The 16,660-nt window shown below is 43.9% G+C and overlaps 1 protein-coding gene across 1 annotated transcript in view; it reads right to left on the bottom strand.

Annotated features, from left to right (window-relative positions):
- Positions 1 to 16,660, bottom strand: part of LOC120022756 (unconventional myosin-Ig-like) — an 85,011-nt gene that overhangs the window by 61,215 nt on the left and 7,136 nt on the right. Inside the window, exons 3-12 of the mRNA XM_038966749.1 lie at positions 14,765 to 14,858; positions 12,494 to 12,659; positions 10,374 to 10,427; positions 10,090 to 10,185; positions 9,858 to 9,974; positions 9,406 to 9,612; positions 8,840 to 8,985; positions 8,503 to 8,617; positions 7,873 to 8,043; positions 2,071 to 2,141 (exon numbers count right to left, since the gene is read on the bottom strand). Of these exons, the coding sequence (XP_038822677.1) occupies positions 2,071 to 2,141; positions 7,873 to 8,043; positions 8,503 to 8,617; positions 8,840 to 8,985; positions 9,406 to 9,612; positions 9,858 to 9,974; positions 10,090 to 10,185; positions 10,374 to 10,427; positions 12,494 to 12,659; positions 14,765 to 14,858 (1,237 nt within the window). The remainder of the gene's footprint in view (positions 1 to 2,070; positions 2,142 to 7,872; positions 8,044 to 8,502; positions 8,618 to 8,839; positions 8,986 to 9,405; positions 9,613 to 9,857; positions 9,975 to 10,089; positions 10,186 to 10,373; positions 10,428 to 12,493; positions 12,660 to 14,764; positions 14,859 to 16,660) is intronic.

The raw sequence follows: 16,660 nt of genomic DNA, 5'->3' as shown, positions 1-16,660 counted from the left end.
TGGGATTGGGGGGGGGGGGGGTGACAGGGACATGGCAGGGTATATTTAGCAGGAGTAGGGGGTGGGATGGGGAGGGGAGTGGGATGACAGATGGATGAACGTAAACTAAGCATGACCTAATTGATGACTGATGGACGAACGTAAAGTAAGCATGACCTAATTGATGACGGATGGACGAACGTAAACTAAGCATGACCTAATTGATGACGGATGGACGAACGTAAACTAAGCATGACCTAATTGATGACGGATGGACGGACGTAAACTAAGCAGGACCTAATTCATGACGGATGGACGAATGTAAACTAAGCAGGACCTAATTGATGACGGATGGACGAACGTAAACTAAGCATGACCTAATTAATGACGGATGGACGAACGTAAAGTAAGCATGACTTAATTGATGACTGATGGACGAACTTAAACTAAGCATGACCTAATTGATGACGGATGGATGAACGTAAACTAAGCATGACCTAATTGATGACGGATGGACGAACGTAAACTACGCATGACCTAATTGATGACGGATGGACGAACGTAAACTAAGCATGACCTAATTGATGACTGATGGACGAACGTAAACTAAGCATGACCTGATTGATGTCGGATGGATGAACGTAAAGTAAGCATGACTTAATTGATGACTGATGGACGAACGTAAACTAAGCATGACCTAATTGATGATGGATGGACGAACGTAAACTAAGCATGACCTAATTAATGACGGATGGACGAACGTAAACTAAGCATGACCTAATTGATGACGGATGGACGAACGTAAACTAAGCAGGACCTAATTGATGACGGATGGACGAACGTAAACTAAGCGTGACCTAATTAATGACGTATGGACGAACGTAAAGTAAGCATGACCTGATTCATGACGGATGGACGAACGTAAACTAAGCATGACCTAATTGATGACGGATGGACGAACGTAAACTAAGCATGACCTGATTCATGACGGATGGACGAACGTAAACTAAGCATGACCTAATTGATGACGGATGAACGAACGTAAACTAAGCATGACTTAATTGATGACGGATGTGTTGGACATTATGTCAACCTGGATTCCCTGACTCATTACTACTGGACTCGTTTATGATTACCACTGGTCGAGGCTTAGCTACACACTATTTCTGAAGGGAAATAGTCTTCTCTCTCCCTCCCTCCCTCTCTCCCTAAACTTGACGGCAATATAGATCCTGCAAAACCACAGTGTCATTCAATGGAAGACCCTGGTACTGGATAAACACACATTGTCAGCCAATGGAAGACCCTGGTACTGGATAAACACACATTGTCAGCCAATGGAAGACCCTGGTACTGGATAAACACACATTGTCAGCCAATGGAAGACCCTGGTACTGGATAAACACGCATTGTCAGCCAATGGAAGACCCTGGTACTGGATAAACACACATTGTCAGCCAATGGAAGACCCTGGTACTGGATAAACACACATTGTCAGCCAATGGAAGACCCTGGTACTGGATAAACACACATTGTCAGCCAATGGAAGACCCTGGTACTGGATAAACACACATTGTCAGCCAATGGAAGACCCTGGTACTGGATAAACACACATTGTCAGCCAATGGAAGACCCTGGTACTGGATAACAGTCTGGTCTACTCCCTCGTCTCTCCCTCCCTCCCTTCCCCTCTGTCTTCCTCAGAAAGACTATGTCCTGCTATTTCTAAAATTGAGGTCAGCACACTTTTTAAATTTAGGTCCTGAAATACTTGTGCCAACAGTGGTAGCCAAGGCGCTAGGAACTGGTACTGGGTTGGCTACTTTTAGCTATACTTACTCCCCTTGACTTTTCATCCAATCAACATTGATCTTGACCTATGACATGTGACCTTTCCTGTGTCATCATAACCTTTCACCTGTTGAACCACCATGGCAGCCTTAAATCCTCTGGGATGAAGGAGATTAGCAGTAAATTAGATTATAGTAAGTGAGATTATATTAAATGAGATTATAGTAAATGAGATTATAGTAAATGAGATTATAGTAAATGAATGAGGTAAAAGCATAGGTAAGAAAGCATGTGACTCACGTGACGTCTCCAGCGTAGTGGAGGATACGGAAATCTCTGTGGAACTCCATGGTCTTGTCTGAGGGCGTGAGCTACAATGTAGATGACATCATCATAATTATCAGCGCCATCAATATTGTCATCATTATCATCGTCATCCTCTTCGTCATGATCATTATCGTCATAATTATCTTCGAGATTATCATCATTATTGTTGTCATTATGATCATTATCAACCTCATTACTTCATCATCATCAACGTCAATGTCATTCCCATCATTATCATCATCACAGTTACTCTATAATATAGGCTGGCAAAGGGAGATACAATCATATCTTAAAGCCCTCGTGCAGTCTTTATATTTTGACTTTTAAATCATCAGTGTACGTCTAATGAATAACTGTGTTTATTTAATCAAAATAACTCCAAAATATATTTTTTATAATTTATTTCCCTGAGCCTCCTTTGGCCCTTGGAATGATCAGTCCAAACGTGTGGGTTTTAGGAAACAAATATGAATACATTTATATACACAGCCTTGATTGGTTGATAGGATGATCTAGAGCACACCCTGTTGCCAAGATGAACAGTCATTGGTCTATTATAATCAGATCACATTGTGACGTCATGAAGTGAGCTAAAAGTTCCATGCCATCTGAACAGGCTGAAATTCCATGAATTCTTTTCAAACAGCTTTTACACAAAAAGAGCATCATCATAATTTTCACCATTTCAGACTGTGAAAATATATTTAAAAAACAATAGAAAATCTTGTTTTTCACTGCACTAGCCCTTTAAATGACACCTCTCTCATACTGTGTCTCTCACACAGATCTCTTCAACAAACACAAAAGGAAGAATGTTTATAGTACAGTTGGCAGTATGTCGAGCATTTAGACCCACTACCATTGGATGTTACTGTGTGTCTCAGTGCTTTCAATACACTCTGGTTGTCTGATGAAGGATAATGAAACCGTAAGAGTACAAACCCCTGCTCTCTACTGAACATCCAGTGTAACTGCACTAACAATATCACACCAGTGGGGGTTAAAGCCATTCTCTAAACAGCCATTGATCCTGATTGGAGAGTTGCAGTATAATGACAGTAAACCAGCCATTGATCCTGATTGGAGAGTTACAGTATAATGATAGGAAACCAGCCATTGATCCTGATGGGAGAGTTACAGTATAATGATAGGAAACCAGCCATTGATCCTGATTGGAGAGTTACAGTATAATGATAGGAAACCAGCCATTGATCCTGATGGGAGAGTTACAGTATAATGACAGTAAACCAGCCATTGATCCTGATTGGAGAGTTACAGTATAATGATAGGAAACCAGCCATTGATCCTGATGGGAGAGTTACAGTATAATGATAGGAAACCAGCCATTGATCCTGATTGGAGAGTTACAGTATAATGATAGGAAACCAGCCATTGATCCTGATTGGAGAGTTGCAGTATAATGACAGTAAACCAGCCATTGATCCTGATTGGAGAGTTACAGTATAATGATAGGAAACCAGCCATTGATCCTGATGGGAGAGTTACAGTATAATGATAGGAAACCAGCCATTGATCCTGATTGGAGAGTTACAGTATAATGACAGTAAACCAGCCATTGATCCTGATGGGAGAGTTAGTATAATGACAGTAAACCAGCCATTGATCCTGATTGGAGAGTTACAGTATAATGACAGTAAACCAGCCATTGATCCTGATGGGAGAGTTACAGTATAATGACAGTAAACCAGCCATTGATCCTGATGGGAGAGTTACAGTATAATGACAGTAAACCAGCCATTGATCCTGATGGGAGAGTTACAGTATAATGACAGTAAACCAGCCATTGATCCTGATGGGAGAGTTACAGTATAATGACAGTAAACCAGCCATTGATCCTGATTGGAGAGTTACAGTATAATGACAGTAAACCAGCCATTGATCCTGATTGGAGAGTTGTAGTATGATGACAGAAGACATCTTTATTGAGGTAGATGGATTCGGAACCTCTTAGCATGACTCAAGTTTTAGGGTTTAAGTGTAATTTGCAGAAGGGGTTACTCCTCGGTTATAGGGACACGGTGGTTATATAGGGACACGGTGGTTATATAGGGACACGGTGGTTATATAGGGACACGGTGGTTATATAGGGACACGGTGGTTATATAGGGACACGGTGGTTATATAGGGACACGGTGGTTATACAGGGACACGGTGGTTATACAGGGACACGGTGGTTATATAGGGACACGGTGGTTATATAGGGACACGGTGGTTATATAGGGACACGATGGATATATAGGGAGGGACACGGTGGTTATATAGGGAGGGACACGGTGGTTATATAGGGAAACGGTGGTTATATAGGGACACGGTGGTTATATAGGGAGGGACACGTTGGTTATATAGGGAGGGACACGGTGGTTATATAGGGACACGGTGGTTATATAGGGACACGGTGGTTATATAGGGACACGGTGGTTATATAGGGACACGGTGGTTAAATAGGGACACGGTGGTTATATAGGGACACGGTGGTTATATAGGGACACTGTGGTTATATAGGGACACTGTGGTTATATAGGGACACTGTGGTTATATAGGGACACGGTGGTTATATAGGGAGGGACACGTTGGTTATATAAGGAGGGACACGGTGGTTATATAGGGACACGGTGGTTATATAGGGAGGGACACGTTGGTTATATAGGGAGGGACACGTTGGTTATATAGGGAGGGACACGGTGGTTATATAGGGACACGGTGGTTAAATAGGGACACGGTGGTTATATAGGGACACGGTGGTTATATAGGGACACGGTGGTTATATAGGGACACGGTGGTTATATAGGGACACGGTGGTTATATAGGGAGGGACACGTTGGTTATATAGGGAGGGACACGGTGGTTATATAGGGACACGGTGGTTATATAGGGACACGGTGGTTATATAGGGAGGGACACGTTGGTTATATAGGGAGGGACACGTTGGTTATATAGGGAGGGACACGGTGGTTATATAGGGACACGGTGGTTATATAGGGACACGGTGGTTATACAGGGACACGGTGGTTATACAGGGACACGGTGGTTATACAGGGACACGGTGGTTATATAGGGAGGGACACGATGGTTATATAGGGACACGGTGGTTATATAGGGAGGGACACGTTGGTTATATAGGGACACGGTGGTTATATAGGGACACGGTGGTTATATAGGGAGGGACACGTTGGTTATATAGGGACACGGTGGTTATATAGGGACACGGTGGTTATATAGGGACACGGTGGTTATATAGGGAGGGACACGTTGGTTATATAGGGACACGGTGGTTATATAGGGACACGGTGGTTATATAGGGACACGGTGGTTATATAGGGAGGGACACGGTGGTTATATAGGGAGGGACACGGTGGTTATATAGGGAGGGACACGTTGGTTATATAGGGACACGGTGGTTATATAGGGACACGGTGGTTATACAGGGACACGGTTGTTATATAGGGACACGCAGTGGTTATATAGGGACACGGTGGTTATATAGGGACACGGTAGTTATATAGGGAGGGACACGGTGGTTATATAGGGAGGGACACGGTGGTTATATAGGGAGGGACACGTTGGTTATATAGGGACACGGTGGTTATATAGGGACACGGTGGTTATATAGGGAGGGACACGTTGGTTATATAGGGAGGGACACGTTGGTTATATAGGGACACGGTGGTTATATAGGGACACGGTGGTTATACAGGGACACGGTGGTTATATAGGGACACGCAGTGGTTATATAGGGAGGGACACGGTGGTTATATAGGGACACGGTGGTTATATAGGGACACTGTGGTTATATAGGGACACGGTGGTTATATAGGGACACTGTGGTTAAATAGGGACACTGTGGTTATATGGGGACACTGTGGTTATATGGGGACACTGTGATTATATAGGGACACTGTGGTTATATAGAGACACTGTGGTTATATAGAGACACGTGGTTATATAGGGACATGGTGGTTATATAGGGACACGGTGGTTATATAGGGACGCGGTGGTTATATAGGGACACTGTGGTTATATAGAGACACGGTGGTTATATAGGGACACGGTGGTTATATAGGAACACGGTGGTTATAGAGGGACACTGTGGTTATATAGGGACACTGTGGTTATATAGGGACACGGTGGTTATATAGGGACACTGTGGTTATATAGAGACACGGTGGTTATATAGGGACACGGTGGTTTTATAGGGACACAGTGGTTATATAGGGTGGTTATACAGGGACACGGTGGTTATATAGGGACACAGTGGTTATATAGGGACACGGTTGTTATATAGGGACACGGTGGTTATATAGGGACACGGTGGTTATATAGGGACACGGTGGTTATATAGGGACACGGTGGTTATATAGGGACACGGTGGTTATACAGGGACACGGTGGTTATATAGGGACACTGTGGTTATATAGGGACACTGTGGTTATATAGGGACACTGTGGTTATATAGAGACACGGTGGTTATATAGGGACACGGTGGTTATATAGGGACACGGTGGTTATATAGGGTGGTTATACAGGGACACGGTGGTTATATAGGGACACAGTGGTTATATAGGGACACGGTGGTTATATAGGGTGGTTATATAGGGACACGGTGGTTATATAGGGAGGGACACGGTGGTTATATAGGGACACGGTGGTTATATAGGGACACGGTGGTTATATAGGGACACGGTGGTTATATAGGGTGGTTATATAGGGACACGGTGGTTATATAGGGACACGGTAGTTATATAGGGAGGGACACGGTAGTTATATAGGGAGGGACACGGTGGTTATATAGGCAGGGACACGGTGGTTATATAGGCAGGGACATGGTGGTTATATAGGGAGGGACACGTTGGTTATATAGGGACACGTTGGTTATACAGGGACACGGTGGTTATACAGGGACACGGTGGTTATATAGGGACACGCGGTGGTTATATAGGGACACGGTGGTTATATAGGGACACGGTGGTTATATAGGGACACGGTGGTTATATAGGGACACGGTGGTTATATAGGGACACGGTGGTTATATAGGGACACGCGGTGGTTATATAGGGACACGGTGGTTATATAGGGACACGGTGGTTATACAGGGACACGGTGGTTATACAGGGACACGGTGGTTATACAGGGACACGGTGGTTATACAGGGACACGGTGGTTATACAGGGACACGGTGGTTATATAGGGACACGGTGGTTATATAGGGTGGTTATATAGGGACACGGTGGTTATATAGGGACACGGTGGTTATATAGGGACACGGTGGTTATATAGGGTGGTTATATAGGGTGGTTATATAGGGACACGGTGGTTATATAGGGACACGGTAGTTATATAGGGAGGGACACAGTAGTTATATAGGGAGGGACACGGTGGTTATATAGGGACACGGTGGTTATATAGGGACACGGTGGTTATATAGGGACACACGTGGTTATATAGGGACACGGTGGTTATATAGGGACACGCTGTGGTTATATAGGGACACGGTGGTTATATAGGGACACGGTGGTTATATAGGGACACGTGGTGGTTATATAGGGACACGGTGGTTATATAGGGACACGGTGGTTATATAGGGACACGGTGGTTTTATAGGGACACGCAGTGGTTATATAGGGACACGGTGGTTATATAGGGACATGGCTATCGGAAAGTAAAGGAAAGATGGAGGTAATTGTGTTAATTGTAAGGCTAGGGAGAATAGAATAGAATATAGTTTATTCTGTTTGAGGCAGTGCTGCTCTGACCCACCTTGCGAGAGGTGTAGTGGGGGTGTTGTCCCAGCTTAGCATCCATACTCTCCAGGCAGACGATGTCTGTCACCTTCCCTACAGAGAGACAGGCCTCGTCCAGCACAGAGATGATGCCTTTGTGGGGCTGTTCCACCAGGTCCACGATGATCTGGTTGTTAAAATAGTCAATCTGGGAACACATGGGGGAGAGGAACTGTTAAATGTTTGTTTATGAATATTGCATGTGTTGGGTGGTGTGTTTGTGGAGTGTGTATGTTTGGAGAGAGAGAGGGGTGGGAGAGAGAGAACAGCGAGAGAAAGACAGTGTGTGTGTGTGTGTGTGTCAGTTCGTCTGTGTGTCAGTGCCCATGTGTTTGCTTGCTTGTGTGTGTACGCCACTCAATTGCTGCCAGATGATACCCTCTCTCCGGTACTCACATGCTGCCAGATGAAACCCTCTCTCCGGTACTCACATGCTGCCAGATGATACCCTCTCTCCTGTACTCACATGCTGCCAGATGATACCTTCTCTCCTGTACTCACATGCTGCCAGATGAAACCCTCTCTCCGGTACTCACATGCTGCCAGATTATACCCTCTCTCCTGTACTCACATGCTGCCAGATGATACCCCTCTCTCCGGTACTCACATGCTGCCAGATGATACCCTCTCTCTTGTACTCGTCTTGTTCCTGGCAAAGGATCAGCTGGATGAAGAGCTGCTGCAGCTTCTCGTTACAGTAGTTGATGCAGAACTGCTCAAAGCTGAACAACACCGACACATGAACAGAGGTGTTAATATGACACAACCGATCATGTAGTCACAGCATGGCTATGTTACATTTTGATGATATAATATATATCATATATTTTTCCTAAATGTATAAAATACAGATATTGATAGAAAGATACATCCATCTGTTCAAATACTGGAATAACTCACAAGATGGAGAAGGTACATAGATCAATACAGATACCGTTACTAACCTGTTGTTGTCGAAGATCTCAAAGCCGTAAATATCCAGCACTCCAATAACTGTGTTTTTCCCATGAAGCACTGGGTTGTAGTCTTTCACCTCAATAACAGCGTTGATACGGCCTACAATCCAACCAAATAGTCTCTCATAGAGAGCCTAAAAATACAGATAAAGAGAGAGAGAGAGAGAGAGAGAGAGAGAGAGAGAGACAGAGACACAGAGACACAGAGACCCAGAGACACAGAGACACAGAGAGACAGAGAGACAGAGAGAGAGAGAGAGAGAGAGAGAGAGAGAGAGAGAGAGAGACAGAGACACAGAGACACAGAGACACAGAGACACAGAGACACAGAGACACAGAGAGAGAGAGAGAGAGAGAGAGAGAGAGAGAGAGAGAGAGAGAGAGAGAGAGAGAGAGAGAGAGAGAGAGAGGATAATGTGACCCGAAATAACATGAGAAAAGGATGTGAGAAGGCTGAGTTAGTACACACTACACAACAATGAGTCAACATTAGATGGGGCTTGTAGGTTTTAAAACACATAGATAGTCTTGTATTGACGTGTCCAGCCCAGCACCTTGGTGAAAGCATCCCGGCCGAAGCAGGCCTCTTTCTCAGAATGTCCCTTCTCTATGACTTCTCCGCCCCCGGTGGCCACAGTGCGGTACAGCAGGCTCTTGGTCACGTTGTCTGGCTCTGTGCTGGTCAGCTCAGCGATGTGACTCACGTCCCCCATCCCCACCACCAGGACACTCTCACTGTCTGTCTCAAACTGCAGGTTACCCTGGGGAGAGTCAGACATCTTGCTGTTATAACATGATGTGTCACACCATTAAACAAGAACAAGGGATATACTTGTAAAAACATACTTTTATTGTGTAAGTTTCAGTTGCATTGCCTTTACCAAGGCAACAGTGGTGTAAACATCACTTCATTTAATCTCTTATGTTAGTCATGCTAAGGTCTTATAGTCGTATTGAACCATGCAGGTAACCTTTAGCTTGTATGACCAATAGAAGTGTGACCAACCAGGATGAGGATGGTCCCCAGGATTCTGTAGATCGAGTGAATCTCCTCCTCTGAGAAGCCAATCACATTCAGGGCACTCAGCACTGCGTTGTGGCTGTACCGGTCGTTGTTGCACGTCTAGAGACAAAGAAAGAGAGACATTGTTATTTACTCCCACACACATGCTGAATGTGGGGCTACCATAGTGTAATCATCACTAAGTAGAACCAGTAGGGGGGGGAGGAGTACTCACAGTGGCGACAGCTCCTTCTCTGGTGTACACATAGTTGGCAGGGTCATTGTGCAGGTGAAGGGACTTCAACATATCTACTGAGCCTCCCCGTAGTAACTGTGGAGACACACAACACACAGTGTAGAAACAGATGGATGTAGCATGAATATTTATGAGGACAAAAAACAGAAGAACTTTTCCAAACTCCATTATTTTCCTTGGATCAGATCCGGACATCATTAAAGTCATCGTCACTTCTACTTATAACTGCATTGTACTTAGTGTAATGACCAGTAAACATTTACCTGATAGAAGGAGTGGAAGTTCCTCTCACCCCCATTCTGCTGCACCACCCTTGACTTACAGTAGGAACAGAGAAAAATATGTGAATATACACACACACACACACACACACACACACACAGAGCGAGAGAGCGAGACCATTATAGTTGAACTATAACCATAACCTCAAATACAAGACAAGAGAACAGAGAAATATCGGGGGGTTATTTCTGTTCAGTGAGAATGGATGAGTCCATCGTTCACACAGCCCCACAGTGTCAGATGGTGTGTTAGCTGGCTCAAAGAGAAGATGAATGCAGCAGTCATCATGAGCCCCCCAGGTGAGCCATTCATTATCAGAATCAGAACTAACAGGGTGGAATTCACAGGAACATCTATTCACGGACTCACTCTCTCTCTCTCATGTCTCTGTTTCACCACCTTGATCAAACATTTATGTTCAAGTATGAAATGGAAAGTAGAAAGTGGATAACTTTTCAGAAGAAGGTCACAGAAACAGACACATACTGTATTAAGAGTATTCCCTGACTAAAAAAAAAGCATGTTCAATCTCCACTGAAAGTGCTTTCTAGTCCAGGACAAGGCTTAATCTATGTCTGGTAAACTGGCCCTATAAATCTGCCTTTAAAGTAACTGCCCAGTGTTCCCAGATTTCCATGAAATATGACCTGTCATTATTTACAATATGAGTGAAATAGTTTTCTTCCAGAACATTTCAATGAGGCATGTTAAAGCAACTTTTCTGTGTTAGAATGGTGTGGGTGTGTACCGGTCATTCAATTATTAATACGAGTAGACCGCTGATTGGCCAGTTCATCCTCCTATAGACCGCTGATTGGCCAGCTCATCCTCCTATAGACCGCTGATTGGCCAGCGCATCCTCCTATAGACCGCTGATTGGCCAGCTCATCCTCCTATAGGCCGCTGATTGGCCAGCTCATCCTGCTATAGACCGCTAATTGGCCAGCTCATCCTCCTATAGACCGCTAATTGGCCAGCTCATCCTCCTATAGACCGCTAATTGGCCAGCTCATCCTCCTATAGACCGCTGATTGGCCAGCTCATCCTCCTATAGGCCGCTGATTGGCCAGCTCATCCTCCTATAGACCGCTAATTGGCCAGCTCATCCTCCTATAGACCGTTAATTGGCCAGCTCATCCTCCTATAGACCGCTAATTGGCCAGCTCATCCTCCTATAGACCGCTGATGACATCATGCTCTATGAAGAAGTAGTAAGCATTTTTGAAACCGTCTGTTTGAGAAGGGGGTATTTAAAGTGCTTTTATCCAAATTATGTTTTGGCCACAAATACGAGTATAGGATGAGTCAACAACAATATTTGGATATGAGTTAACCCTTTACACTCAGGGGAATTAGCCAATATGGATATGGCCAAATGTAAATGTTTCTTACAGAGAAAATAGGAAAATGCATAAGCATAGTTGGAATTGAAAGGGTTTGGAGATTCTGGGAAAACTATTAGATCAAAGGGGTCATGAGTGCATTCAGGTACGTGTTCCAGTGCAAATGTTCTTCACAATAAACAAACACAGGCTCATTGTGTTCAGAACAACCCAGGCTATGACGTGATCCTGTAGCTGTACATCAAACACAGTGATCATGAACATTGACACTGTACTTGACATGAGTTTTATGACATGGAAATGTTAAGTGCATGTTGGACTCGCGGGGGTTTGGCTTGCTTGTATGACATCAAAGCGGCATTTATTATAATCCTCAACATCTTATCTTTCAAAATACATAGTCCTCTTAATTTACAGCATTTCCCACACTCACAACAAAAAAACATTTGCAAAAGTTGCCCAATTACCAGGAGGGATGGGGGCAACTTCTTGTCGGGTCAGTCAAAACCCACACAGAGCTGTGGAGCGCAGAGCCTGAGCTCTGACGTCATTTATAGCATGTTACTGTACAGCCACTGTGTTCCAATTTATGCGCTTATCAGTGCCCAGATCTGGTATTTTCAAACCGTATACGGTTAACAGAATATTAACGTAAGCTGTCCAATCAAATCTCTTCTCCTATGTCCCTTCCTTGACTCCAAGTCAAGGTCCAATCACTGTCTGTCTCTCACCATCCTGTCCAATCACATCGTTCTCACCTTCTCCAGTAGGTAGTTGTTAATATGTCCGCCGGTAGGGTCGCCGTTGAAGTTGAAGTTGATGTCCATGTACTTGCCGAAGCGGCTGGAGTTGTCGTTGCGGTTGGTCTTGGCGTTACCGAAGGCCTCCAGCACACAGTTGGACTTCAGCAGAACGTTCTTCACACTGTGTCACAGAGGAGAGTGTGGTCATCATGGATAACAGCAATAGCAGATGACAATGTGTCCCAAAGATTGAGAAGAAGAGAGGAAGAGAAAGAGGTGAATAAGAAGTTCTTCCATCGTAAAAATTTTTTATCTCGGCATCCAGAACAAAAATCAGCTCGGGCTATCACTAGAGGTTAATGATGAATTGATTCTTCTCAAATCAAATCAAATTGTATTCGTCACATGCTTCGTAAATTACAGGTGTAGACTAACAGTGAAATGCTGACTTACGAGCCCTTCCCAACAATGCAGAGAGAAAAATATAAATATACCAAAAAATAATAACACAAGGAATAAATACACAATGAGTAACAATAACTTGGCTATATACACGGGGTACCAGTACTGAGTCGATGTGCAGGGGTACGAGGTAATTGAGGTAGATATGTACATATAGGTAGGGGTAAAGTGACTAGGCAACAGGATAGATAATAGACAGTAACAGCAGTATACTGTAGGTAGGGGTAAAGTGACTAGGCAACAGGATAGATAATAGACAGTAACAGCAGTATACTGTAGGTAGGGGTAAAGTGACTAGGCAAAAGGATAGATAATACACAGTAACAGCAGTATACTGTAGGTAGGGGTAAAGTGACTAGGCAACAGGATAGATAATAGACAGTAACAGCAGTATACTGTAGCTAGGGGTAAAGTGACTAGGCAACTGGATAGATAATACACAGTAACAGCAGTATACTGTAGGTAGGGGTAAAGTGACTAGGCAACAGGATAGATAATAGACAGTAACAGCAGTATACTGTAGCTAGGGGTAAAGTGACTAGGCAACAGGATAGATAATAGACAGTAACAGCAGTATACTGTAGGTAGGGGTAAAGTGACTAGGCAACAGGATAGATAATAGACAGTAACAGCAGTATACTGTAGGTAGGGGTAAAGTGACTAGGCAACAGGATAGATAATAGACAGTAACAGCAGTATACTGTAGGTAGGGGTAAAGTGACTAGGCAACAGGATAGATAATACACAGTAACAGCAGTATACTGTAGGTAGGGGTAAAGTGACTAGGCAACAGGATAAATAATAAACAGCAGTTTCCAGTTGTCAGGGATACAGTGTTTTCAACCTAACTACCGTTTCCCCTGTAAAAAGGATGTGGGGATTCAGCTCAGACGACTTTTTACGCCTGCTACGTTAGGTTAATGCAGATAGTCTATGTAGCTATTTGGTGAACTATTTAGCAGTCTTATGGCTTGGGGGTAGAAGCTGTTCAGGGTCCTGTTGGTTACAGACTTGGTGCATTGGCACCATTTTCCGTGCGGAAGCAGAGAGAACAGTCTATGACTTGGATGGCTGGAGTCTTTGGCAATTTTTAGGGCCCTCCTCTGACACAGCCTGGTATAGAGGTCATGGATGGCAGGGATCCCGGCCCCGGTGATGTACTGGGCCGTACACACCACCCTCTGTAACGCCTTGCGGTCGGATGCCAAGCAGTTGCCGTACCAAGCAGTGATGCAGCTGGTCAAGATGGTCTCAATATTTATAACATTTTTTTATTTAACCTTTATTTAACTAGGCAAGTCAGTTAAGAACAAATTCTCAATGGTGCAGCTGGGAAAAAAATGTAGGATCTGATGGCCCATGCCAAATCTTTTCAGCCTCCTGAGGGGGAAGAGGCGCCATCTTGTCTTCTTCACGACTGTGTTAGTGTGTGTGTGGATCATGTTATTTCCTTAGTGATGTGGACACAGAGGAACTTGAAGCTCTCGACCCGCTCCACTACAGTCGCATCAATGTGGATAGGGGCATGCTCTGCCCTCCGTTTCCTATAGTCCACGATCAGCTCCTTTGTCTTGCTGACGTTGAGGGAGAGGTTGTTGTCCTGGCACCTCCTCCCTATAGGCTGTCTCTGGCCTCCTCCCTATAGGCTGTCTCTAACATTCTGACATTGCAACTGATGCAGTATATGCTGTATGTCTTTCCAGAATCTCCACTCTAACCCAGTCAAATATATAGTGTTATTTAACAGGGGACAAGGGAGGCTCCTCAGAACCTCCTCAGAACCCAGTGACACCACCTGGTTGACCTTTAACACTGATGACTCACCTCTCGACCTCTGCTCTCTGGCTGGGGTTGGTGATGGCTGCGATGTACTGCATGATGTACTTGCTAGCCTCTGTCTTTCCTGCTCCACTCTCACCTGGGACACACAGACAGCTCACAACATCTACATGTATGTAGCAGTTCATGTACATTACGAGCGGATTTTGCAACCAGATACAGTATATATTAGTAGATATACAGTACCAGTCAAACGTTTGGACATATCTACTCATTCAAGGGTTTTTCTTTATTTTTACTATTTTCTACATTGTAGAATAATAGTGAAGACATCAAAACTAGGAAAAAACACATATGGAATCATGTTGTAACCTAAAAAGTGTTAAACAAATCAAAATATATTTTATTCTTTATTCTTCAAAGTTGCCACACTTCACCTTGACAGCACACTCTTGGCATTCTCTCAACCAGCTTCACCTGGAATGCTTTTCCAACAGTCTTGAAGGAGTTCCCACATATGTTGAGCACTTGTTGGCTGCTTTTACTTCACTATGCGGTCCAACTCAACCCAAACCATCTGAATTGGGTTGAGGTTGGGTGATTGTGGAGCCCAAGTCATCTGATGCAGCACTACATCACTCTCCTTCTTGGTCAAATAGCACTTACACAGCCTGAAGGTGTGTGTTGGGTCATTGTCCTGTTGAAAAACAAATGATAGTCCCACTGAGCGCAAACCAGATGGGATGGCGTATCGCTGCAGAATGCTGTGGTAGCCATGCTGGTTAAGTGTGTCTTGAATTCTAAATAGATCATTGACAGTGTCACCAGCAAAGCACCCCCACACCATCACACCTCCTCCTCAATGCTTCACGGTGGGAACCACACATGCGGAGATCATCCGTTCACATACTGTCAGGACCCGGTGTGATAAACAGTCACTAATAGTCGGCAGAACCCAGAAGATGAGGCAGACACAGCAGTACTAGAGATGGTGGTTTAATAAAAGAAAAAGATCTTCAGGCAAAAAATATAAATCCACAACGTCAAAAATAAAGCCAAGAGGAAAAAATGGATATCCTCCAAAATACAAAGAAAATCCACAAAGTGGTAAGAACAGCAGGGAAAAACAAACCTCAAAAGACTAATCAAAAATAAACAAGAACAAAACCAGAGAACCTCTGGAAAATCCAACAAGAGAAATATATGTTCACAGCAAGGCTGGGGCTGGGGCTGGGTGCTAACATACAAACACTGAGCAAAGAACTGAGGAACACACAGGGTTTAAATACCAACAAGGAAACGACACACAGGTGCAAATAATAATTAGAACAAGGAAAAAACAAAAGGTTCAAAAAAGGCGCAATGGGGGCATCTAGTGACCAAAACCTGAACAATCCTGGCCAAATCCTGACACATACTCTGCGTCTCACAAAGACACGGCGGTTGGAACCAAAAATCTCAAATTTGGACTCTTCAGATTTCCACCAGTCTAATGTCCATTCCTTGTGTTTTTTGGCCCAATCAAATCTCTAGTGGTTTCTTAGCAGCAATTCGACCACGAAGGCCTGATTAAAGCAGTCTCCTCTGAACAGTTGATGTTGAGATGTGTCTGTTACTTGAACCCTGAAGCATTTATTTGGGCTGCAATTTCTGAGGCTGGTAACTCTAATGAACTTATCCTCTGCAGCAGAGGAAACTCTGGGTCTTCCTTTCCTATGGTAGTCATCATGAGAGACAGTTTCATCAAAGCGCTTGATAGTTTTTGTGACTGCACTTTTATGTGACTGCAAATTTTGCGGATTGGCTGACCTTCATGTCTTAAAGTAACGATGGACTTTCGTTTCTCTTTGCTTATTTGAGCTGTTCTTACCATAATATGGACTTGGTCTTTTACCAAATAGGGCTTCTGTATACCACCCCTACCTTGTCACAACACAACTG

The sequence above is a fragment of the Salvelinus namaycush genome, chromosome 27 (genome assembly GCF_016432855.1).
Source record: "Salvelinus namaycush isolate Seneca chromosome 27, SaNama_1.0, whole genome shotgun sequence".
In the NCBI taxonomy this organism is placed as follows: domain Eukaryota; kingdom Metazoa; phylum Chordata; class Actinopteri; order Salmoniformes; family Salmonidae; genus Salvelinus; species Salvelinus namaycush.
This window is presented reverse-complemented; position numbering and strand designations above follow the sequence as displayed.